This window comes from Podarcis gaigeae, assembly GCF_964106915.1.
Source record: "Podarcis gaigeae genome assembly, chromosome: 7".
Lineage (NCBI taxonomy): Eukaryota > Metazoa > Chordata > Lepidosauria > Squamata > Lacertidae > Podarcis > Podarcis gaigeae.
Window position 1 is genome coordinate 41,384,153 of NC_139683.1, and position 25,710 is coordinate 41,409,862.

The 25,710-nt window shown below is 39.5% G+C and overlaps 1 protein-coding gene across 47 annotated transcripts in view; it reads right to left on the reverse strand.

Moving 5' to 3' along the window:
* Positions 1 to 25,710, reverse strand: part of DTNA (dystrobrevin alpha) — a 186,851-nt gene that overhangs the window by 19,753 nt on the left and 141,388 nt on the right. For 14 of the 47 annotated variants that reach the window (XM_083747660.1, XM_083747647.1, XM_083747646.1 and 11 more), the window contains 3 exons: positions 12,881 to 12,968; positions 3,501 to 3,607; positions 2,283 to 2,396 (listed from right to left, as the gene is read on the reverse strand). In XM_083747660.1, the coding sequence (XP_083603786.1) occupies positions 2,283 to 2,396; positions 3,501 to 3,607; positions 12,881 to 12,968 (309 nt within the window). Of the gene's footprint in view, positions 1 to 2,282; positions 2,397 to 3,500; positions 3,608 to 12,880; positions 12,969 to 18,646; positions 18,740 to 19,973; positions 20,052 to 24,966; positions 25,057 to 25,710 lie in introns of all 47 variants that reach the window. The other 33 variants (XM_083747629.1, XM_083747635.1, XM_083747651.1 and 30 more) reach the window with 5 other exon arrangements.

Here is a 25,710-nt window from a genome sequence, read left to right on the forward strand (position 1 = left end):
CAGACAAACGAACATGCAGTGGAAAAGCCTGCATTTGTAATCCAAAACATGTGGTATAATGTTGCACCTGATTTCCTATGCAGGAAGTTTTTGCCCCAGGACTGACCATGAGCACAGCTCAAAACATGGAGCTTGGTTCCACTCTTGCAGCAGACGACAAGCCCTCCAGAATCTTTTCCTAGCTCACCGCCATGCTACTCCAACGCACCAAATATATATTTATTTTATTATTTGTTTTTATCTGCCTCTTATTCCAAGAAGCTCAGGACAACATGCATAGAAAGTCCTTTCCTCACTTCTTATTTTGTCTCCACAACAATCCAGAAAATAGGTTAGGCTGAGAGGGGATAACTTGCTCAAGGTGACCCATTCAAGAGAGGATATGAAGTTGGCAGTGGCGTAGCGTGGGTTGTCAGCACCCGGGGCAAGGCAAGTAATTTGCGCCCCCTAACCCATGGATTTGCGCCCCCTAACCCTAACCCCCAGATGTTGTGCCCAGTTCAGCCGCCCCCTGCACCCCCCACGCTACGCCACTGGAAGTTGGCACTCCCTTGTCCTATTCTGATACTCAATATTGATTCTCTAATGGACCAAATGTTTACCAGCTAAAAGTCTGCCCACACAAAAGGCTGACATTTCCTGAACATCCTGGATTTTTGTCAGAATCTGCCCTCCTTCTGCCATTGTGAATTCAAGTTGGTAAAGCCTATTTAACTGTTGGCTGGGTTTGGAACCAGAAGTTGCTTTTTCAATATGTGTTACTCTAGCTCTTGGGATTCCTTTCCCTGGTAATTCAGCTATTCCAAAAGGTCTCCTGATCCAGGACAAACTGATGCCACACTGCTGAGTATGATCTTGCATCTATTTGCTGATTATTTGGCACAATACACATTGCCTCAAAGGTGCATTCACATACATGTTCATCCTCTGCTGACTACAGTATCAACAGATATAGTTTCAAATGCTATACTTTTCAATGTAAGGAACATGTTCAGTGTCCTTTAAGGAGGTACTAACTTCTGGTTTCTTTTAAAGTTGAGTGTTAATTGGGGATAACATAGAGCTGCTGAAATAACATAACAAGCACAAATCATGATGAATGCTCAATAAAAAAGGATGTCTGGAAGAGTCCTTACAGACATTTTCTTAACTTCCACTCTCAACTTCTTAGCCAACTAGAATGACAATTTAATAATTAAGTTTTCTTCCCCATCACCTGATTTCAGTTTACTGGGCCGACTTTTTGAGCTTTCTGGGATCTTTGAACCCCCCAGCAAGAACAGCCTTTAAGCAGAATGCAGATTAGTGTTCTAGTCAGTGCTTTTCTTCGAGAAAAAAAGGTTCTGGTACTGCATACCTTTGTGTACCCCCAGGAAAAAAGCACTGGTTGTAGTTCAAAACACCTGGAGGGCACTAGATTGGCAAAGCCTGGTGTTCAGTTTAGAGAACCACAGTGATATTTATTAGAGAACCTGGGACTGTGAAATAGCCAGTACACTGCACAGAACACTTGGGGGAACAACCACATAGTCCCTACTTATATTTTCATTATGTTGAGAAGCTTTCATTTGGCTATTTTGCAAATGTTGTGCAAGGAATTAAAATAAGCCCCTTTAACTGTTAATTAACTATTACTATTCTGACCGCACACAAGCTTGGACAGATACTGCTTCCTGTGACATTGCAAATTAAAATGGAGGACAGATCTCTGTTGACAAAGCTCCCTAAGGACATTCAGTGTTGATAAATTTAAAGAAAGTTATTATTATTTTTTCTGTGAAGCAAAATAAAAGAAATGCAAAAACAAGCACCACGCACACTAGCTTACCCCTAGGATAGTGTCCACAGGATTATAGCCTCAGAGAGTCAAGTAAAAATTCCAGCACTGCATAATCAAGGGACTTTTTTTTTAAAAAAAGTAAAACTATTTCACCCTATTTGTAGTATTCTAAAACACATTTTAGGATGGGTTTCCAAAAGGGAAACAGTTAAACTTGAACATTGATCTTGATCACTTTCTAATAAGTTCTACAACACTAATGTTGCATATTGCTGCCATTATTTTTTTCTAGTTAGAGGAAGAGTTATCTTTTGACAACTCCATTAGTAAAATCAATAATGGAAAACACAACCTCAAAACAATATATGCTACCTGGTAGTGTGCTCCACTGAACTGAATGTGGCTTATTTCTGAGTAGAGATGTGTAAGATTGTGTTATTATTTTTTTTAATAAAAAACCTCTGAAGTCATTGGCTGAATATAATATACTGTATGTACTTACCTCAGGAGCCGAAGTTCTGCCAGGAGAGTAGGATTCTGCGCTGCCTTCTCTGGAGTGGGTTGAGACGCCTGCTCATGTTCAAGTCGCAGCCTGTGAATCTCTTGTAAGATTTCTCTTACAGAAGAAGAGAAGAAGAAGAGGTAAGCCGTCAGTAACGTTTTCACCAAGGGCCCCTCTAAATGACCTGTTTATTGGGCATTCATCCTGGCTTGTGCCTGCACAAAAGTACATCAGGAGCAGCTGGTGACAGGGGAACTGCTTCACTAACTGGCAGGTGGGTTACTGTTGCTTACCTCGAGGGAGAGGCGGCAGGGAGGTAAATATGGTGCAAAAGCACCAGCAGGAGCACCTAGTGTGTTTGCACTGTGCTGACTTCCCTGCCACCTAGCTCCTCCCTCTCTTGGTAAGCAAGAGTGTCCCACCTGCCTGGAAGATAGCACAGCACCTTCACTCTCAAGTGATGCAACACTTCTGGATTTACCTAGTTGGACTCTGTTGAACATTCTTTCTGATTTGTTTGTGGGGTGGTTAAACAATGATGAGCATTTGTCCTGCATTCATTCCGATTTCTTATGGGGTGTTTATATGTATTCTCATTAGTCAATTGTTCATCTCACACTTTTCAATGCATTTCCCCATCACTTAACAAACCACAAAGTGTCTGTTTCTTCTTTTTTGTTGTGCTAGGGCAAAGGTTTTCATTTTTTTTGAGTCCTTGGTTCCCTTGACCAACTACATTCTTTCTGTGGCACCACTGTGGGGCTCAGGAGCCTAGTTATGTCACCACTTGCCTGCAGAGCTGGCAGCCTCTCACCCTTTTTCAAACACCCTCCCTTGTGGAGTGTTCCCTCAGCCTCCTCTCCTCTCACCTGGAGTCCTCCAGGCAGCCTCTGCTGCTGCCCCTGGTCTCTGAGATGCCTCCCCATCCCAAAGAGAGGTACCTCTTCACACAGCCTCAAAATCTGCTCCATGGAAAAACTGAAAGCTCAGATGCTGCAACTAGGAGGTACTGTTTAAGTACAGATTGTCTTATAGCTTATTAAGTTAAATCCAAAACCCAGAAATTAACAGTGGCCCCAGTGTATTATACTGCATCTATAGGTTCCCTCATGACAGATTCACCACAGTTTTGGTCAACTCTGCCTTGATACTTGATACATTTTGTTTCTATCTGCAGACATACATTTAGCTTGGAGGTAGGTTACAACAGACTCTTACCTGTTCTTATTTTCAAGTTCTGCAATAAGCTGTCTTTGTTGCTTATTAGCATCAATAGAGAATGAGATATCTGGAGCACCTCTCTGTTGTGGTTGCTGTTGCAGTTGCTGGAAGACAGGTTGTTCATGTCAATAACAATGGCAAATAAAAGTAAATTGTTTAAAGATAGACATGCCCATCTTTTGTCCTTTTTGTATTCATACACATATTAACCATATGACTGATATTGTACAGCAATGCTTGTGTAATATAGGGGCTAAAGGTGTTTATTCAACTTCAATTAATTGGAAAAAAATTATACCCTGCCTGATTTTCAGAGAAACTCAAGGTGGTCCACACAATACAAAAACAAAACTGAAATCCCCATCATTCCCATTTCCCCTGCAGCCTTCTGCACACCCACAAAATGTGCTCTGGAGGGTTGAGGAAAAGAAGAAGAAGAAAGGGAAATCCAATTGTGTGACCAAAAGTCCACGGTGTGATATTGGGTGGAAGAACCAAATACATACATCTGAGACACTGCACTGAAAGTGACTAGCAATTAACTGATTTCTGGCTCACATAAATTATTTTGGCCTTCATTCCATCCAGTCACACTTCTCTCTTAACTACTTGGTTAATTGACAGTATCTGTTAAGAATTTCCTCAGAAGACCTTGTGATCAATCTCCCTCCCTGCTCCTCCTCATGACAGAAGTACTCCTTGGTTTACGACACAATCAGTAATCAAAACGTCAGGATAATATTTGGCCATTGGCATCACCCTCATCATTGCAGCTGGTGCTCCAGTGGCAAAGCTATAGACTACACACTCTCAGCCTTGGTGAGGTACTGTGATAATTAATTTGCTGTTCCCCTCCCATTTTGAAGACAATTGAGATGAGTAACAAGGGGAGGGGGAAGAAGCCCATTACTTGCTAACTATCAATAGAATACTAGCACAGCTAAAGCAGTCCTGGCTTTATTGAACAGGGTCAGTTGGGGAATGACAACATCATAAAGGCCTGAGACCACAGCACTTGAAACATACCCAACAAAATCTTTTTTTTTTTAATAAATATTTATTAAAGATTTTCTTAGAACAATAGAAAGAACAAACAAAATAACATATAATTTTTCCAATATCCACATTTTCTTCACTTCTTTGGACTTCCTCGCATCTCTCGTTCCTGCGTTCCAAATTTTTGAACTTTACCCAGCAATTTATCACCTTGTTTCAATTCTTATATTATAATTTTCTGATATTGTATCCCTAATTTTAGATAATTTAACCCAAACCTTAAAAGCTTAATTTTAACATAATATTTATCCAAAATTTATCTTTTCTTATATTTTCATTTATCATATTCCTTTTAACTAACTTATTGGTGCCATATTGTTGATAATCTTACATCTTTCTTAACATTCATACAATTTACAATATTTTTGTAAATAGTCCTTGAATTTCTTCCAGTCCTCCTCCACAACTTCTTCTTCCAGGTCTCGGATTCTGCCAGTCATTTCTGCAAGCTCCATATAGTCTATCAGTTACATCTGCCATTCTTCCAGTGTGGGCAAATCTTGGGTTTTCCAGTATTTAGCAACAAGTATCCTTGCTGCTGTTGTTGCATACATAAAAAATGTTCGGTCCTTCTTTAACACCCTCTGGCCGACGATGCCCAAAAGAAAGGCCTCTGGTTTCTTAGGGAAGGTATACTTAAATACCTTTTTCAACTCATTATATATCATTTCCCAGAAAGCCTTAACTCTAGGGCAGGTCCACCAGAGGTGAAAGAACGTTCCTTCAGTTTCTTTACATTTCCAACATTTATTATCAGACAAATGGTATATTTTTGCAAGCTTGACTGGGGTCATGTACCACCTATATATCATTTTCATAATATTTTCTTTCAAGGCATTACATGCCGTGAATTTCAAACCGGTGGTCCATAACCTTTCCCAGTCAGCAAACATAATATTATACCCTATGTCCTGTGCCCATTTTATCATAGCCGATTTGACCGTTTCATCTTGTGTATTCCATTTTAGCAGCAAATTATACATTCTTGAAAGTACCTTAGTCTTAGGTTCTAACAATTCCGTTTCTAACTTTGATTTTTCCACCTGGAATCCTATCTTTTTATCCAACTTAAAAACTTCTTTGATCTGAGCATAATGTAACCAATCTCGCACTTTATCTTTTAATTTCTCCAAACTCTGCAACCTCCAATTATCTCCATCTTTTTCTATTATTTCCCAATATTTCGGCCATTTGACCTCCATATTGAGTCTTTTCCGGGCCTTAGCTTCCATTGGTGATAACCACCTTGGGGTCTTATTTTCCAATAAGTCTTTATATTTTATCCAGACATTGAACACTGCTTTCCTGACAATATGGTTCTTGAAAGCCTTATGAATTTTAACCTTGTCATACCACAAATATGCATGCCATCCAAAAGCGTTGTTAAATCCTTCCAAATCTAAAACATCAGTGTTTTCAAGAAGCAGAAAGCTGCTGATTCATAGTACAACTTTAAGTCTGGCAGGGCAAAGCCCCCTCTTTCTTTAGCATCAGTTAGTATCTTAAACTTAATTCTGGGCTTTTTGCCCTGCCAGGCAAATTTGGAGATATCTCTTTGCCACCTCCCAAAACACTCCATTTTATCCACAATCTGTAAAGTCTGAAATAAAAACAACATCTTTGGCAATACATTCATCTTTATAGCAGCAATTCGTCCTGACAAGGAAAGTTTCAATCTTGACCAAAGTTCTAAATCCCTTTTAATTTCAGACCAACACTTTTCATAGTTATCCTTAAATAGACTCATATTCTTCGCTGTTATGTTTACCCCTAGGTATCTTACTTTTTTAACCACATTTAACTCTGTCTCTTTCTGAAACCTTTCTGATTCTAAAGGTGTCAATTTTTCCCCCAAAACCTTGGTTTTCTGCTTGTTAAGTTTAAATCCCGCCACCCGACCAAACTCCTGAATCAATTGTAATACCCTTTTCATACTAGACTCTGGCTCCTGTAGGGTCAAAACTAGGTCATCTGCAAATGCTTTAAGTTTATACTGTTTCGCTCCGACCTGAATTCCTTCCACCAACCGGTCTCCTCTAATCATGTTCAAGAGCACCTCCAGGACCAAAATAAATAGCAAAGGGGAAATAGGGCAACCTTGTCGTGTTCCTTTTTCAATTTTGAACTCTTCCGTCACCACATTGTTCACTATCAATTTAGCCTTTTGTTCCGAATAAATTGCCTCTATCCCATTCTCAAACCCCCGTCCCACTCCCATCCCTTCCAAATTTTTCTTCATAAACTTCCATGAGATGTTATCAAAGGCCTTCTCCGCGTCTATAAATATTAACACTGCTTTTGTATTAATATTTGTTTGCAAAAGCTCCAAAATGTCAATAATATTCCTTGTATTAGCAAACAAATGTCTACCTGGGAGAAAGCCTGCCTGGTCATTATGAATTACTTCATTTAAAACTTTTTAAAATCTACTTGCTAAAATGTCTGCAAATATTTTGTAATCCACATTTAGGAGGGAGATGGGGCGGTAATTCTTAAGTTGTGTCTTTTCAGTTTCTAGTTTGGGTATCACTGTGATGAAAGCTTCTTTCCACGACTCCGGTGCCTTCTTCCCCTCCATGATTTCATTGCAAACTTCCATTAATGGATGTATCAAATAGTCTTTCAATGTCTTATAGTATTTGGAGGTAAGCCCATCTGGCCCTGGAGATTTGCCCAGTTGCATGTTCTGAATGGCTTCTTCAATCTCTTGTTGTGTTATTTTATAGTTCAGGATTGTTCTATTTTCCTGAGACAGCCTTGGTAGACCATTCTTTATCAAAAATTGTTCTATCTCCACCTCGTTTTGCGGCCCTTGTGTATATAATTGTTTAAAGTATCTCTGGAAACACTTTCTGATCTCCCCTGGGTTCTGAATATTTCTTCCTTCAATCTCTAAATTTGTGACCGTATTCAATTTTTGTCTCTTTTTCAGCTGCCATGCTAACAACTTTCCACATTTATTTGCCGATTCAAAAGATCTTTGTTTCATTAGCTTAACTTTCCATTCCACTTCCTGATTTATCAATTTAGAATATTGTGCTTGGTGGAGTTTAATTTCTCTTAAAATCTCCTTTGACTTCGGTCTTGATCTTAACTTCTTCTCACATTCTTTAATTTTCTCCAGGATCTTATCTTTTTTCTCGTTCTGTGCTCTTTTCTTTATGGTGTTCTGTTGTATCAGAAACCCCCTCATAACCGCTTTACTTGCGTCCCAGACGGTTCTTTTTTCCACCGTAGTGTTCAAATTTATCTCAAAGTAGTCCTTCAAAGCTTTTTGGGCCTTTTTGGTAATCTCCTGATCTCTGAACAAATTGTCATTCATCTTCCATCTGAAGGAGCCGGTTGGAGTTAGTCTCATATCCATCTTTACAGCATTATGGTCAGAGCAGGTCTTTGGGCAGATTTCCACTTTTTTTGTCTTAGGTGCCAGACCTCTAGTTATCCATATTTGGTCGATTCTTTTTTTTAATTATAATATTTATTAAATTTTTGTTTGACAATAAAGATATATAAAAAAACATACCAAATTCAGATATCCTCATTTCATAAACATCCTTGGACTTCCTCACGCCACTTGCTCCTACTCTCTAAACTCATAAGTTTTACCAGCAAATTATTAACTTAATTTAATTTGTCTATTAAAATTTCCCAATATTCAAATCTCAAATTTAATCTTTTAAATTTCTCTTGTCAAAGGTTAATTATAGAGTACCATTTATCCACAATTTATCTTATTTTTCAATTACATTAACTTTTACACATATAAATTATTAATTTGTTGGAGCCCTGATGTTGCAGATCTTACATTTTTCTTAATATTCATACAGTTTACAATACTTTTGTAGATAGTCTTTAAACTTCTTCCAGTTCTCCTCCTCCAATTCTTCTCCCTGGTTTCGGATTCTGCCGGTCATCTCATCCAGTTCCATATAGTCCATCAGTTGCATCTGCCATTCTTCCAGTGTGGGCAAATCTTGAGTTTTCCAGCCCTTAGCAATGAGTATCCTTGCTGCTGTTGTGGCATACATAAAAAAAGTTTGATCCTTCTTTTGCACACTTTGGCCGACAATGCCCATATTTGGTCGATCCTTGTCCATGTCAGTTGGGCTTCAGAAAAAAATGTTCCTTCTCTTCCCAGGGGGTTCTTTGTTCTCCAAATGTCAATCAAGTCCATGTTGTCAGTCAGTTCAAAAAATGTTTTAGGTAGTCTGCCATCTTTTGTCACATTTTGGCTATGTGACTTATCCATGTTGGTTGACACCACCCCATTCATGTCTCCCATCATAATGATGTTGTCATAATTCAAGTAGTCCAGCATTATCTCATGCAGCTTCTTGTAAAATTCCGATTTCCCCTCATTTGGCGCATAAATTCCTAATATCAAAAACTTTTCTCCTTGGTTTTGAATCTCAATTGCTAAAAACCTTCCTTGTTCATCTTTAAATAAAAATTTTGGTGATAGGCTCTCCTTTGCATATATCACCACTCCTCTTTTCTTGACTCGGTCCGAAGAAATAAATTCTTGGCCTAATCTTTTGTTTATTAACACTTTTCTGTGGAGCCTAGTCACATGTGTTTCTTGCAAGCAAATAATGTCCAATTGTTCTTTTTTCAATATATGAAATATTCTTCTCCTTTTTTCCGGAGAATGGGCGCCATTAATGTTCCAACTCAGAAGTTGCAGAGACATCCTGGACAAATCTGTTATTCCTCTTGTGGTGGTATCTTTTTCTCCTGGTCTTCAGACCCCAAAGGTGTAGGTGTAGGTGCAGGCGAGGGTCCAGACCCTGAAGGTCTTTCGATCCCTTTCTGAAGGTCCTCTCCGTAGGTACTCAGAAATTTTACTTTATCCTCGGCTGTTTTGATTTTCACTTTCTTCCCTCTAAATGTGAAAGATAATCCTTGGGGAAATTCCCACCTATAAATGATTGAGTTGCTCCTCAACAGTTTTGCTAGTTCAGTATAGGTGGATCTAAGGTCCAAAAGTTGTTTTGGGATGTCTTTATAAATCTCTGCTCTTCTATCCGAAATTTCAAGTGACTTATTGTAATGTAGACCTAATATTTTATCCCTTTCCTCCTTAGTTCTCAAAGTAATCAAGCAGTCTCTGGGCCTATCTTTCCTTGTTAATTTTCCAAGTCTGAAAGCAGTCACAATTTTAAAATCCTTTTCTTCCTCCAAAGGCCAAAACTTGGAAAATTCCTTTGTCAGAAACTCAATTAAGTTCCCTTGTTCAAGTTCTGGTATAGACTTCAATCTCAAATTATTTTCCCGAGCCCGTAGTTCAATCATAGACAGATAGGCCTGTTGTTCTCCAACCTGCTTGTGCAATGGTTTTACCTCCTGCCTCAGTTCTTCAGTTTTTTGATTAGCTTCCTCTGCCAATTTCCGATTTTCTGCGGTGGCTTCAAATAATTTGCCAATTGATTGTGCATTCAAGGTGACTTGTTCAGTTAATTTATTAACACTGGCTGTATTTTGATCAATCTTTGCCGTTTGCTCATCCGCTTTTTTGTCTAGAGCTTCCAGTTTTTCAAATATTTTGTCTAATACTGAAGCAGATCCTCCTGCTGCCATATCCTCTAACAAAGGTTGCTCAGTTCCTTCTTCCACTTCCAAAACAGCCGGGACAGATGATCTACGCGGCTGTGAAGTTAAAGTCAAAGTTGTTTGTTTTGCTTTCACTTTAGCCGCTCTTGTTGATCTCCCAGTGCCACTCATTCCAGTTCTGTCTACTGGTCAAGGTCAGACTGAGTATGTTCCCATGGGAAACCACCAGCCCAGAGGGTAAACAGCCAAATAGAAGGAAAGGAAAAAGAAAGCAAAGTCACATGCAATTGTAAATGCAAAATCCTCTAGAGGGAGCCCAATTATGTTTTGAGGGAGGAAATCAAATTGTTAAAGTCAATTGTTTTAAAACTCCAAACTTTTCCAAATTCCAATGTTTCTAAAACAATGTCCATACAGCCTTTAGTTTCCGAAGAACCTTCAGTTTCCTTGTAGTTAGCAGAGTTGGTCTTAAAAGCATAACAATGTCTCAGCAAGTGCCAGAGAAAATGATTCAATATAACAGTTCCAACAGCACTCAGCTTGTAGCAGCACAAAGCAACAAAGTGTCAAAATTTGCAATCTGACAGTTCTGTTAAATAGGCAGCCCGACTGCCTGGGTTTCTCTGTAGATTTGTAATTCCAGCAGAAAAGGTAAAGCACAGTTCATATTAAGAAATGAATCACTCAAAGAGTTAAGTCCTAAGTCTCCTTAAACACAGCTCCGATAGATGTATAGATTGATTGCCTTTTAGCGCCTCTTCAAAGGCTCCAAACATCAAAGTCCTTTGCTTTGAGTCTTAAGCAGAGACGAGAGACGGACTCCTGGTTGCGTCTCCCGCTTTTAGCCGAATTAGCAGTAATTTAGCCTCCAAATCTTTCTTTCTTTTCTTACTCACGGGTTGTTGTTTTCAAATCGGATGTTCCCAGGAAAAAAGGTCAGCGCTCACCGACAGCAGCTACGCGGCTTCACTCCACAGAAAGAGCGATCGACTCACAGCACCGCGCCAACCCTTCCACGTTCCGAGACCCCTTACGGGGTCTCTTCTGCGTTTCGGGGGGCACTTCTGGTGCCCGCCGAGTCCCACGGCCACAGGCTTTCGCTGCCTGTGGTTTTCCGACGTGGGTCTCCGCTTCGCCGTAGCGGACGACCCGTTTCTGCGGAGCTCCCCCTTCACAATTAGAAGAAGGCAGCCATTGTCGTTTGCGCCGCCTCCGGAAGTCCATACCCAACAAAATCTAACTAATGCTCTGAATGTATTCACTGGCCGTATTTTAATCAGACTTGCACATAAGTAGCTATGGATTCAAGTGATTTTACTGTCCCAAGTGTTTAGCAAATAAGTCATAATGAGCATGATCTCACTTTCTTCTCCTAGATGGAGAAGGTCCTCAGCTGGGTGGCACAACATCTCTGAAAAATCTCTTGAAAAACCTCTGCTTGGTGGCACTAGCCAATATTTTGTTCCACTGATGCAAGAGAACTCTCTCTACAGCAGTAGTTTTTCCCCTTTAACTGTCATGTAATAATTTTCAGAGACAAGTCTCACAGTATGACAAGCATGATAAGTAGCTTTTACAGTGAGAAACTGTGCTGCACATGCAGCAAGGATGGGGGAATAATGTCTGTCATTAACTGGAAATCATGGTCTATTTTAGGGATGACTGAGTTCTTCCAAAGTCCCCTTGGATTAGCTTGGAAATGACCTGAGCCCTCAAAACCTGGATCATTTCTCTGAGGCAATCCAAGACCTGGAAATAGAAACCCCATTCTCTGCCTGTGATACTTGCAGGAATATGTTTTGGAGGATGAAAGGACAAAGTGAACAGTAGTGGTGATGGGGAACCCTACCTGCCACTAAGGACCCTCTTGTCCTAAGGGTGTTATGTGGCAGATGGGCCTTGGATTTTGATTTTGCCCCTGCAGTATTGCCAAAGCAGCCTCAGAGATTCAGCATTTGCTGTGGTAGCAGCCAGAAATCATGTATGCTCACAGAGATGTCAGTATTTCCAATCTTCAACTTTAATGCGACAATCCTAACCCACCTCAGCTGGGAGCAGGCACCACTGAATTCAATAGGACTTTCTGAGTAATCATGTGCCTTTAGAATGGTGACTGGGAGTGGCTGCCGAGACCACGTAACACCAGTCTTGAAAGACCTACATTGGCTCCCAGTACATTTCCGAGCACAATTCAAAGTTTTGATGCTCACCTTTAAAGCCCTAAGCAGCCTTGGTTCTGTATACCTGAAGGAGTGGCTCCACCCTCATCATTTAGCCCGGAGAGGGCCTTCTGGCGGTTCCCTCACTGCAAGAAGCGAAGTTACAGGGAACCAGGCAGAGGGCCTTCTCGGTAGTGCTGCCCGCCCCCCAGGAACACCCTCCCATCAGATGTCAAAGACATAAAGAACTATCTGACATTTAGAAGACATCTGAAGACAGCCCTGTTTAGGGAAGTTTTTAATGACCAATGTTTTAAAGTATTTTTAATCTTTTGTTGGAAGCAGCCCAGAGTGGCTGGGGAAACCCAGCCAGATGGGCGGGGTATAAAAATAAATTATTATTATTATTATTATTATTATTATTATTATTATTATTATTATAGATTGCAGTGACTTCTAGACTTGTGCCAATCAATCTTTCAGCATGGCTAGAGATAGTTCCTCCTATGTAAACAAGCCTATCCCAGGGGATAGTGGTAGCTTTCCTCAACCCTTTTATTTCAGCAAGTTCAAACAAAACAAAACCATCTTCTCCTAATGAAAGCCACTTACTGATGAAGTAGTCTCAGCTGCCAGTCTTGCTGCATACCTTGCGATCAGTCTGTGCTCTTCATCTAGACGGTTTGGGCTGTCGAGCAAACTGTTGTGAGGGAAGGGCAAGGAAAAGTGGGAGAGACATTAATATATAGGTTGAGAGGAAAATATTCCATAACCTATATAAAAAAAGGTTACATAATAGAGGTTAATAAAATTATGAATCGTGTGGAGAATGTGGACAGAGGAAAATTACTCTCTCTTGAAACTCTAGAACTCAAGATCACTTCGTGAAATTCCCTGGCAGTTGAATCAGGCCAGACAAAATGAAGCATTTCATATATTGCACAATTAACTTATGGAATTCATGGCTAAAAGATGCTATGATACATGCTGACAGAGGCAGCTTCCAAAGGGGATTTGACAAAGTTCATGGAGAAGTCTATCAGTGGCTATAAACCATTCCACCTAAATGCAGCTCCCAAGTATACCTCTAAACACCATGGGAAATACTAGAGGAGGCTGGCTACAGTAGGGAACTGGATGCTGGACCTGGAGCTGATTTGGCAGGGCTTTTCTTATGTTTCCAGCATGGCCTCTTTGCTATTTTGAATTTTTAAGAATCAAGTAAACTTATTTTCCTCCTTCAGGAAGGCTTATCTTTGAAGGTAAAATATTTTTATTTTGAAGATGAAATATCTTTAATATCTTCTTTCATGTTTGATGTTACGTGAACATGTTATAACTATCTCCCAAAGGGAGCTAAAGGCACATTTGCTTATTCTTTTAGGCTACTGTGATTCGAATATATTACTGTAACATTGAACATTGAAGAAAAAATTAAATATATCGATTCCTAACAATGAGTGGTAACATTACAGTACAATTCTATGCACATCTATTCAGAAGTAAGTCTCATTAAGTTCAATGGGACTTACTCCTAGGTAAATGTAACCTTAGTTACAACCCCAGGATTTTAACCCTAGTTTATTAGATTTTAAGATTCCTCACACTGTCTTTACAGTAATGAAAGAGTACCTATAATTATGCTTCGGTGATACATAAATTAATAGATGAATTGTCAATAAATGGATTAAATTTAAATTAAACTGGTTGACAGTCCTCTTTTTATTATAATTTATTAATGGTTATTGACTGCTCAGAAGTCAGTCCTACTGAGCTCAGTGATGCTTATGCCATGGTAAATGAGTATAGGATTACAGCCTAAGACTCCGTTTTTCCATGGGGGAAAGCCCCACTGAGCACTGTAGGACTGACTTCCTGCTAAACAGAATTGTGTTGCATAGCTTTAAGTTGAATTAGCAGTTCAAAGTCATGAATGTTTAGTCAGAGGCAAGCCCCACTCTAATGTGACCGACTCCCTGGTGTGTTTAGAACTGCAACCTAAACTACTGATTAAATGAAGTAAAGCATGCTGGTTTTAATGTCAATAACAATTCTTTAACCAGGACTACTCCAATTAAAAATTAATACAGTTATGAGGCATATGGGCATGTATTTGTATGAGATTTTCCTTCATATGAAACTTTTTGATGATGTATTTAAATGCTTCAGCTTTGTTGATAATGCAAGATTTCTCTTTGAATCTGGGATGAGGCAAAGTTCTGCAAATTTTATCTTCTACATTACAACACACTGTTTTCTAAATGCAAGGTAAGAGACCCCTGGGAATTCTGTGTATGGTTTAGATTGTCTTGCTACAGACTCTCTCTCTCTCTCCCCCCCACCCCCATGAGAATGGATTCATCCTTCAGGAAAAACCATCTGCTTAAATGGTGCATGTATAAAAACTGAAACTGAACAAAAAATGTGAAAGAAACAACACTTGAGGAAGAGTGAAGATAAGTGTTTCATTCAGGACAACTTATTAGAAGCAAAATTTTCAGTCACATAGTTTTTAATTAAGCACCGGAATATATGATAAGTTTAAGTTTAAAAAATAAATCGATTGTGTTCAAGAAAATAAGCATGGCAAGGCAGAGTAGATGAAGGGCCCACAATGACACTGTTGGAGATGCAACCCATGTCTGTGTCCTTATACGTACAGATACACTGTGACCACAGTGGCCTGGTTCACATGCACACTGCTAAGCAAAATCATGGCACAGCACACACAAGCAAACATGGGGTTTCTGGGGAGAAGACAGTGGCCATGTTGATCCTCCTCTGCTTCTACTGCTGCTGCGCTGCTATGAGATAAGCCAAGGTTTGGCCTAGCAGTACATCCAGAGTTAGGCTTGTGACAAATCAAGAGCAGTAAGCCATAGAACAAACCTTGGGGAGATCAAGCCTAAGTTTGAATGTAACACTAAACCAAATCAAGGCTTAGCTCACAGCAGTGCAGCAGAACTGGAGGAGGAGTGATGTGGTTGTGATCTTCTTTCTAGGAACCCACATATTTGCTTGTTCCCAATAAGCCATGGTTTGAATTGTGCAAACTGTGATAAGGGAAGCGTGGAGGAGGTGCAAGATTGTCCCCAAGAAAAGTATTCCACTTTTCCCCATTAAGAGTAGATAGCAGCTAGTCACAAATAAGGAAGAATGGCTGAACCTGCACCACAGTTACCACAGAGTCTGGTGCTGAAGGCAGGATCCTTCCTTCCAAATCATCCATGCATGCCTAATCGTGCCTATTGAATTGTGGGAGAAAGTAAAGGTTTCCAATAGGAAATGTGTCTGAACGGGGGTAGGGGGTGGGTGGAAGCTGATTGTTGTTGCAAAACTGCTTCCAAATATGCTGTGAAAGGCCAGGGGGTATCCCAAATCCTTCTCGTAGTGAAAAAGTCATTAGATAGGATGGGAAAAGTCATTAGATAGGATGGAAAACCAGAACAATCCTATACATCCTCTCCTCTAGGCAAGTCAAGAGGTGACAATTCCATCACTTGTTTGCTGTCATGACAACAGAACATAGGAACATACACTTGAACACTGTGGTTGCAAGTTTGTGGGAGAAAGTAATTCTATGTATTATTTTGATATATACTTGTATGATATTAAGTGGGAAAGGGCAAGGCAACACCACTAGCTATTTCTCAGTTGATAGATTTTCTGAGACTACTAGAGTGTGCTAATTCACCCGAAGTCAACTCAGATGGCTCAAACAAATTAGTCATATCACACTTGCCTGGGAAAGGAAACAAAGACACCCGCACTCCAATAAACACAAGCCACTCTGATTTGAAGGAAAATTACTCCCCGCCCCCAAATGCCAAAAAAAAAAAAAAGCAAGTTAAAAGTACATTTCATTTTTGAAATTTGCATGAGAAAAAATGTTTATGGAACCAACACGCCTCAATCTTGGCTATTCAAATATCTTGATTGATTGAAATCATTTATGTCTCTCATGTCAGTGCAGCCCTCTGGGGACATTACTCCTATTTAACTGCGAGTATCCTTGGAGTTGTCAACTTTTCAACTGGCTGCTGTAAATACGTCTCTTAGCAGAAGGTTGATGCACCAAGATTAGCAAGTGATATTATTTCCATGCCATGAAAGTTTCAGAAATTCTGTGCATTAAACATACAACAGCAGGCTAGGGCAGCTAGCAATCCATTCAATATCCCTGATGCCTCCCAGACCATTTGGATGAGGCTGTACAGTATGTGGAGTTCAGAACTAATGTTATCTTAGCATCTGTGAAGATACGCTGTTTTGCTTTATTTGAGGATTTTTTTTGTTTTTTAGTGTCAGTATTTCATTAGGATGATAATGGCTTTTGGAAATGGACCACATGCACTGTGGCAGTATCAGTCATTGCTGCTACATGTGATCATTTGCTACCACACCGAATAGCAATCAGACCTGTATTGGATAAAGCCGTGGCTTGCATTCAAATGGCAATGGAAGATTCCCAATTGTCTCTACTCTGCATGCTCCATTATTTGTTATGAAAAGTTGCCCTAAACCTTTATCTAAGTTTGTCTCTTTGCAATTTCAAATAAATTGCTTCTGGTCCTAGTATCAGTGGACATAGTGAACAGTGGTTTTGCTTCCTTAGACTGCAAGCGGCAGACCATTATTAGTTGGGAACTTTGTGGCCTGCTGTACAAAAACTTTATGGCCAGAATGCACTTACCAATTAAATGCATAACCACAGACATTAGCAGAGGGACAGTATCAGGACTGATGCCAGTCTATAAAAATATATATAATGCTCAGGAATAACATATTGCCTGAGCTCTTAAATATTCAGAACTATGCACTTCTCCACTCCTTACCACAAAGCATTATGTAATACATGGTTAAGTCTGTTAGCTAATTTTGCCTGTTAATATAATGGGAATGACTGGTGCTCTTTTCAATCAAGTACGTTAATACTGAAATCTTTGAATGTCAATAATCATATGTTTTGCACTACACATTTCATTGTTTCTTTACCCATCCAAACCTTCAAAAGCATTCAATTTAAGGGTTTATCATGGCACACAGTTTCTTCTGCGCACTGAACATGTGGACTCAAACTACATCAGCTCCATCTAGCAAGTGTATACAAAAAGGAATGGGCCTCAATTTGACTGATAAAAAAAAACAATTGACAAGTAAATGGCTATAGCTAGCAAGAAGCATAGACAGAGAAGGGTGGCTTATTATACCAGAACACTCTGTTCAGAAAATAGCAATCAGTTATCTAACCATGGAAAAGGATATATTCACATGTCACAACACAGGGAGCTTTTCAGTCTTACATGGAAAAAGACGTCCTTTTAAATACTGCTGTGTTTTACAGAATCCAAAACCAAGTTTCAGTCATGATCCCATACCTTAAATACTTCATGAGTGTGATGCCCAGCCTTCATTATTCTGTAGACACTATAGGGTGGAACACCGCATGCTTTCAACCAACCTTTTATCAACTGCTTTTGAGATCAGTCTAACGTACAGCTCTACAGTGGTAACAGAGCAGGCAAATAAAAAGTCATCTTATTCAACCATTGTATTTCTTCACTTGGAAAAATACTCCAAAGAATACTTGAATCTGTGCATTCTGTCCTACACACTCTAGCACGGACTAACTGATAGGGTGCTGGACCTGAGGGATTTGAGATGAAATTTCTGCTTAGCCATGAACCCCTTGGATGCTTGGATAAGTAACTGTCTTTATCTGAAACGACTGTTTTAGGTATAAACAGCATAAAGCCAGGAAAGCAATATGCACATTAAAAGCACAAAAGAAACAATTATTAGTAACAACCACTGCCAACAGTACAATCTGAAAAAACACCTAATTATGCTGATTACTGTATTTGGATTTAATGCTGCCTATTCATCAAGGCATTCAGATGTCACTTCCATATAAGAAAGTTGTAGATCAATATGTAATGATGAACATACACTTTATGTGAACTGAAGAGTGGTGGTCATGTGTGTCTTTTCAGTGAAATCATTTGCCTTTGACAACTGGATGTGAGAATTTTCATACAGATTTCACACAAAAAGAAACTTCAGAATATTCCTTACATATGCAGCAGTTCTGTGGTGGCTCATGTAGATTGTCACCGAGTTGATCAGTTAGTAGGATAAATGGGTCAGAGTATGTATAATATTGATAAGCACACTAATGATTGCCTTTTAGAGACTAACAGAAATCAATGTGCATGGTAGTGATTCTACTGTTTGTAATATTTAACACTGCTGAAATCCAATAGAATGAGGACCAGGCCAGTCAGTTTAGTTTCTGCGCAGTCCTTTGAGGAGTTGCATTCTGTAATGGCCTGGATTCGTCTCTAAATTTCCCCACCAAGTTGCCCAGCCTGCACTAACCGTGAGGGGTTGTTCTGGAGCATGTTGACATACAACCCAATGAGAACATGTTCATCAGCCAGCCTGTCTGCAACATCGAGGCTATACTGTAACCTGAAACAGGGTTGGGGGAAAAAGGGTATAGTCCGGACAGACAAAGAGAAATAAACAGAGAAAGCAGGAGCAAGTAAGAGTGTGAAATGGGAATTTGTAAATGAGCAGTCAAATGTATTTTCTCTCTCTTCATAAAACAAGTGTTGAAATCGTTATCAATTCCATCCAATCAAGGTAGAACTTAGAGATATTAAGAAAGTGGGCCTGCAAGACAAGAATATCAGCATCTACAAAAACTAAAGCAGCAGAGATGCTCAAGGACCATGCAGGATCTGGCCTTGGATTAGTGCTACAATGAAGCATAACTTAGAATATAAGAAATTGCCAACCTTTAGCTCAAATACTAAGCACACTTATTTTAAAGGGGAATTCAGCTGACATCAGTCAGGCGAGCCAATCTACACATGCAAAAAGAAACAAACCAACAACCACGTGACACAGTTCTTAGAACGAACCATTTCAAATGATATGTAGAAGACTTCATGTCAGAATGCTTGCCCATGCAAAATGTTTTTTTGGACCTAGCAAACTAATGGTTAGGTTAGAACACTCTCACACAATGTGCAAGGTTTTTGTGGCTGGGTATGTTTTGATGCAAGGGGGTCAAACCAACATGTGATTTCCGCCAGAGGCATAGCTTGGGGGGTGGGGGCGCACTGGGCACCACACTGTGGGGGCGGCACTTACAGCGTAAGCCACATGTCTCTCCTGGGAGTGATGTGGTGGCTCGGGTGCCTGCAGGCTCCAAGCTGCCTGAAACAGCAACCTGAGGCTTGCATCTGCCCTACAGCTGAGGGGGAGGCGGCCTCCATGAAAGCTCCGCTCGCCCTGCCCTGTGGGCAGCTCATACCACCCCAGGCGCCCAAGCAGCTACAACACCCGATTTCTCCAATACAGAATGAAATGCTACAGTCCTACGAACTGTGCACTCCATTATCGGTCGATCTGTATAGATTGGCTCTTAGGACTGAAGTGCAAAATTTAACTAAGCATACACAAATCTACATCAAAATGTAGAATTACTTGTATTTTAAGATGTCATAGCAAGACCTTGTGTGCTACTATATTTCATATGGCTCTGTTTATTTGTGCTTAATCCAGCTGGCAGATAAATTATGAGGAAATTAAAATTCTGCCATTGATATGTTTTGTGGAATGCACAGTATAATCAGAGGAGAAGGCATTTGCTTTAGTTGTGTTAGTGCAAGCTACTGATGCACTTTTTAAAACTTACCCTTTGCCTTTCAAAAAAGCTGGAGCAGCCCTAGCCAGCAATTTGTTCTGCTCTACTTCATTATTCTTGTAAGGAGAGCTAGTTAATGAGACAGGACAACTAAGACAGTAAACCATGAAGGCTGAAATCCACTGAACTCTACAACATAGGTAAGTGATTTAAACAACAGATAATGCTAAAATTGCTCTAAAAATCTAAAACGGATTATCAGATTTGTACAAAACAGAATGGTGATTTTCTACAAGTCTACTTCTTTGATTTATAAACATTTTAGAGGAAGCTGATACATCATAAGCTTCTGCCAAAATGGTTTCTAAAACCCTATTTAAATTGCAATCCTACACATATCCACTTGAAAATAAAATCCACCAAGCTCATTGGAGCTTAGGAAGGTACATTTAGGTTTGCAGCCTTAACTTGTTAAGCTGCAAGCCACGTACTGTGTGGAGTGAGACTTTATGCTGCCAACTCTTTAGAAAGCATTTTCTAGGGTAGCATTTCAGCTAGGCGGGGTGGGGATGAAGTTAAGACACAGTTCTTCTCTTTGCCATTATAGAAGGATATTCTCCCCGTTATGGATGATCTCCAAGAAAATGTTCACATTGAACAAATATTTTTAAAATGACCTCTGATTTAAACATAGGGAAGTATTATGATCTTATATAGTGCTCTACCATGCTTATTCGTTACTATATTCTTTTACGTTTGCATTTTTATGTTTAAATATATACAGAACCACAACAACATTTCTTGATACAATTCTGAAACATAAATACTTTCTTTTCAGCTCCAGGTTTTCCATTCCGATTTCTCTATTCCATAGCAATCTTTTCATGCCAGCTATTATAAATAAGATGCATATTATAGCCAAAGGGCTGTGTGCCATGTAGAGGAATGGATTTCTCCATTTACAACATCGTATAAGAGGCGATTAAAGTAGTTGTGGTATAATGGAGAACCCTTTACTTACTAAAGTATGGGGGCTGAAGTCTGTTTGGGTTCCATTGAAATGGATGGCTTAGAAGAGAATATTTTAGCACACTAATTTGGAAGCAGTTTCCCATGAAATCAGTGATATCTGCTTCACATAGTGGGAATTATATGAAAAACTGTGGCGTTCCATTGTTCAACTGGAACTCCATGAGTGCAAGGGAATATGCTATTCTTTTTAATACTGGGAATGTTCTATGTAAAGGAGAATTGTTCCACGTACAAATGTAAGTCTTCAAATTTCAGTAGACGAGCAGCACTTCATATGCACATTGGGGGGGGGGGCATATCTGTATCTAGGCCACAGGATCCTGGTGAACACGTCAGGTTACAAATGATACAGTGTTTGTTCCTGGTTATGTTCACCACTCAGTACCACTTCAGAAAAGTTATCTATCTGTGGACTTTCTTTCATGCTTCTAGAATCTGAAACAGATTCCAGTCTCCAGTTCTACTTATCTTGTGGGTTACACAGGCTTTTGCAGCATGGGTGGCCTTACCATGCATGCACAGATCTCTGTGTCAATGTGGTGCATTCATACCATTGTAGAATGCAGGTGGGGGAATCCCCCAAGCAAGCAAAAAACTCTCCAACATGGTGATTATCTATAACTGTGTACAAATAGGCTATCTATTTCACACTCTCTGTAATGCACTGGATCTAGTATATTTTTCTGGTGCATTGTATGGTGGGGGCAAGGGCAAGGGGAGCAGGTAGACAGCAACCACCAGACACAAAAAAGTGCCGAGAATATTTAGGTAAAATTCTCCTGAGCTGTTATGCTTTTTCTAGTTAGGTGAGAAAAAGAAATGTCCCAGAAATCATTTCAGAAAAATATGTTCTGAGAGATTTCATCTCAGCTCTCAGCTATATCATGTAACTTGTATGTTGACATTCGTTTTTCATCAACTAACTGAATAAAAGTGCAAAGAGAGGCAGTATTTAAGTAACATAGCAAATCAAAATGATGCCATATTCCTATGAAGGTGAGAAAAATCACCACCTGTTCTAGACTTCTCAGACTGCCAGTGATCTTGCTTCCTTACAAATATTTGTGCTAGCACTGTATCAGTGAAATCTTTTCTCAGTCGCAAACATGCCCTGAAAAAGGGTGTGTGTTTTTAAAACATACTTTGATATTAATAGAAGGCAGTAGCTAAGCTATGGAAGAGAAATCTTGTTTCAACCTAGTTAAACAAGGCATAATTCCAACATTAACACAATAAGGGACATACTAAGGCTCCCTATCCCAGGCCCAGAAGACGCTATTATCACTCTCTCTTTTAATAATAAGGCTTGGGAGCTAGCCTAGCATTGCATTAGCTGATATGGACTATACAAATGTTACCTCAAAAATGATATTGTACAGGTGGAAAAGGTACAGAAAAGGGCAAATGATCACAGGACTGGAAAGAGGAAACTTTACAACACCTGAATTTTTTTAGTCTGGAAACAGAGTGGGCATTGTAGAGGAGTATATAAGTATTCAAAGTATAGATAGCAAGATTTATTTCCCCCTCTCTCATTGTTCTAGAACCCATGCAATCCAGTAAAGGTGAATTGGAATGTCAGTACAGATAAATACAGTTCAGATATGGAATTTAGTCCCACAAAATGGTAGTAATGACCAGAGGATAAGACTAGCCACGATAAAAGTCTCCTCAGTTATGTGACATAGGCAACTCCTGCTCAGGAAAAAACCACACGTTTAAAGACTCATTGGGCTCATGGGGTTAGTTTCACAATTAGATCATGTCCATAATATATTAATGGAAGTGTAGGATGATATTCCATTACTTTGAAGACTGACAATTTATTGTGTGCGCACACATTCACTTCTTCCTATCTTAACTTACATTTTATATCAGTTTGACGTAACAGTTTCGTTTTAGTTGTTCAATTATAAAAATGGCATGAGTATGCTTTTAGCTATCTAACAGAAAGAGTGTGACATCTACCATTTTCTGAAATGAGTCTAACACTCACAGTTAACTGGATCATTTATGGTCCTTGTCCAAGCTTGTTGTTTCTAAACCTTTTGACCAGTAACCTCTTAGTTGCTTTTACCAGGAGAGAAAATACCATGCTTTAAAAATAATAATAATCCTGTCCCAGAAAAAGCACCCAGGGGTTTAACAAAGTAACTTTGAGTCTAACACCCAGTGTTCAAAATAGGGGTGTTTGTACATGGCATGCAGAAACCATCATTAAAATTTCACATCTCTGCATAGATGCTACAAAGCTACTTTCTGAACATTTGCATCATTATATAATTTCTCCACTTCTAACCTAAGAGCACAGAATTGCCACTAAAATTTCCATTCACAATTGTGCGCGTTCTCATATAAACAAAACAGTGCATCAAACATTTAAAATTCACATTTATATTCGTATTCTGAGCCCTTGGCCCAATTTAAAGTGAGTTTACAGCTCAATATCTATGTCACAGTAATTCACAAGTGATAAAATTTGCTCTTGACATCACTTGTAAAAATTCCCTCTGTGGACTTACTGGCTTTAATTAAGTATGTGAAAAATCAAGATAGGCATGGTTCATGCATGCAGTTTTTTATGCTTGTTCCTAGACCTCCAAAATTGCATATACGTGACTAAGAACATAAACTTAGCCCTGTTGGAGGAAACCAACAGGTCCATCTAGTCAACATGTTTTAACCAATCAGGCCAATCAGGTGCTTCTGGGAAGCCCACAAGTAGGGGATGAAGAACAGGTAGTTTCACCATACAAATAGGGGCAACACCAGAATATTTATGTGGAAGTTATTTGAGCACTATGTTATTTGAGCATCACTGATGAATGTATGAATCAGTGCTATACACTAGAATTCCATGGGAAAAATATTTATGGGAAGTAAAGTGAAAGAGCAAGATAGACTATTAGATTTCATTACACTGGATAGTAAATTATTGTCAAAGAGTACAGCTCCTCTAAAATATAATGTCCACAGTGAACAAAGAGCAAGAGATATGTGGTGTACAGTGAACTCAAGTGATATTAAATGCATTGATTTTATACAGGCATTTCACACTTACTGCGAGACTTTCTTCACTACTATAACATAAAAGATGCTGATGCTGCTATTTTACTATATTGTTTTGTTACCTTCTTAGTAAGTCAGGGTCACAAACAACAGAATATATGCAATAACATTTAAGAAAGACCCAGGACTGCTGAAATAAAAAGCAGGTTTTATAGATTTCCAAGTTTTATGTTAAAATAAGACTTCTGCACAACTAACCATCTACTTAAATGTTTACAGTATAGAGTATTTCAATGTCTCTTCACAAATGGCAGCGTCAGTGGCAAGCTGCAGTGTGTGTGTGATATATTTCAGCAGGGAAAAAGCACCAGATGAAAAGGTTAAATCCTATCCCCATGCTGTCAGTCTGGATCAGAGCCACTGCAGTTGCTTTTGTAAAGAAAAATGTATGGGGAACCCCAAGCACAGAACTCGAACACACCATTAAAACGACTTCTATTTTAACCCTCTGTAGTCCTTAGTGGGTCCACTTGGCTATTAGGGACACTGAGAGGCATCACTCACAGCTGTGCTGATTGCACATAATTTAACATTGCCCACTCTGTAACTGGTTTGCCAAGCCAACCTCAACTATATGTGGGAAGCTGCATCCCTGTGTGAATTGGTGTGCCTTTGTGAGGATTATGTAGCTTCTTTTTGAGCTGCGTTTTGGAGGAAAGGCACTAAAATTAAACTAGACAGGTCAACAGACCTAAGGCTTAAACTGTGGCAAGTGCATGTTATTCATTTAAATACTTGCCCTGTGCAAAATGCAAGATAAAAGGACGTTTCAAGCTCAGCATGAGATCCATTTGAAGTCTCATTAAAACCACAGTATTCCTTTGTCTAAAAAACAACCCCCGTTAGTACTTCTGAAGAATGACTAATATATTAATGTACTGATTTTAATGTACTAGCTACAGAACTACATCAGTTAGTAGTTTAGTGCTCTTCTTATACTGACCGTAAATTGTTGTGAAGCTGATTTACATACAGCTTTATAAGAGAGTGCTCATCAGCCACAGGACTGGCTACATTTATACCCTCATGTAACCTGAATGATTCAAACAATGAAATCTCATTAACAGTCTGTGCAAACAGAAATACATGGGGATACGTTTGGTGGGGAAAGCATTTAGTTTACAGCCATAGTGGATAGGATACTGACATAAATGAATGAATGAACGAATGAAGGTTTCAAATTAATAAGGACTGGAAGCAAAACACACACACACAAAACATCCCACCACGATTGGACCAAACTGCACATTAATTCACTGAGATGTCATTGGGAGAGGGAAACAAACATAAGGTTCAAAGAAAATGTAGACAAGTGACCTCTGGGATCCATCTCAGAATAGGACAACAGTTGACATGGATAACAAAACTTGGCTGGCAATAAAGGGGACTGAACCTCAATATTCAGGTAATAAGCCTCCTTGCACCCATGCCCAATTCATAGTACCTGAACATGGAGTACAATCAACCTTTGCATACAAACATCGAGAAACAGCTTACCAGGTAAGGCAAAGCTGCTATGCTGGATTTCTGGCCAAGTGGGTTGCTGTTGCTTATTCGGATGGAGAGTGGCGAGTGGGAGGGAGGTTGGCACAGGGCAAACACTCAGGCAGAGCCAATCCAGTGCTCCTGCCAGTGCACTGGGCCAACCTCCCTGTCACTGTTCCTTTTCCGGGAAGCAATAGTGGCC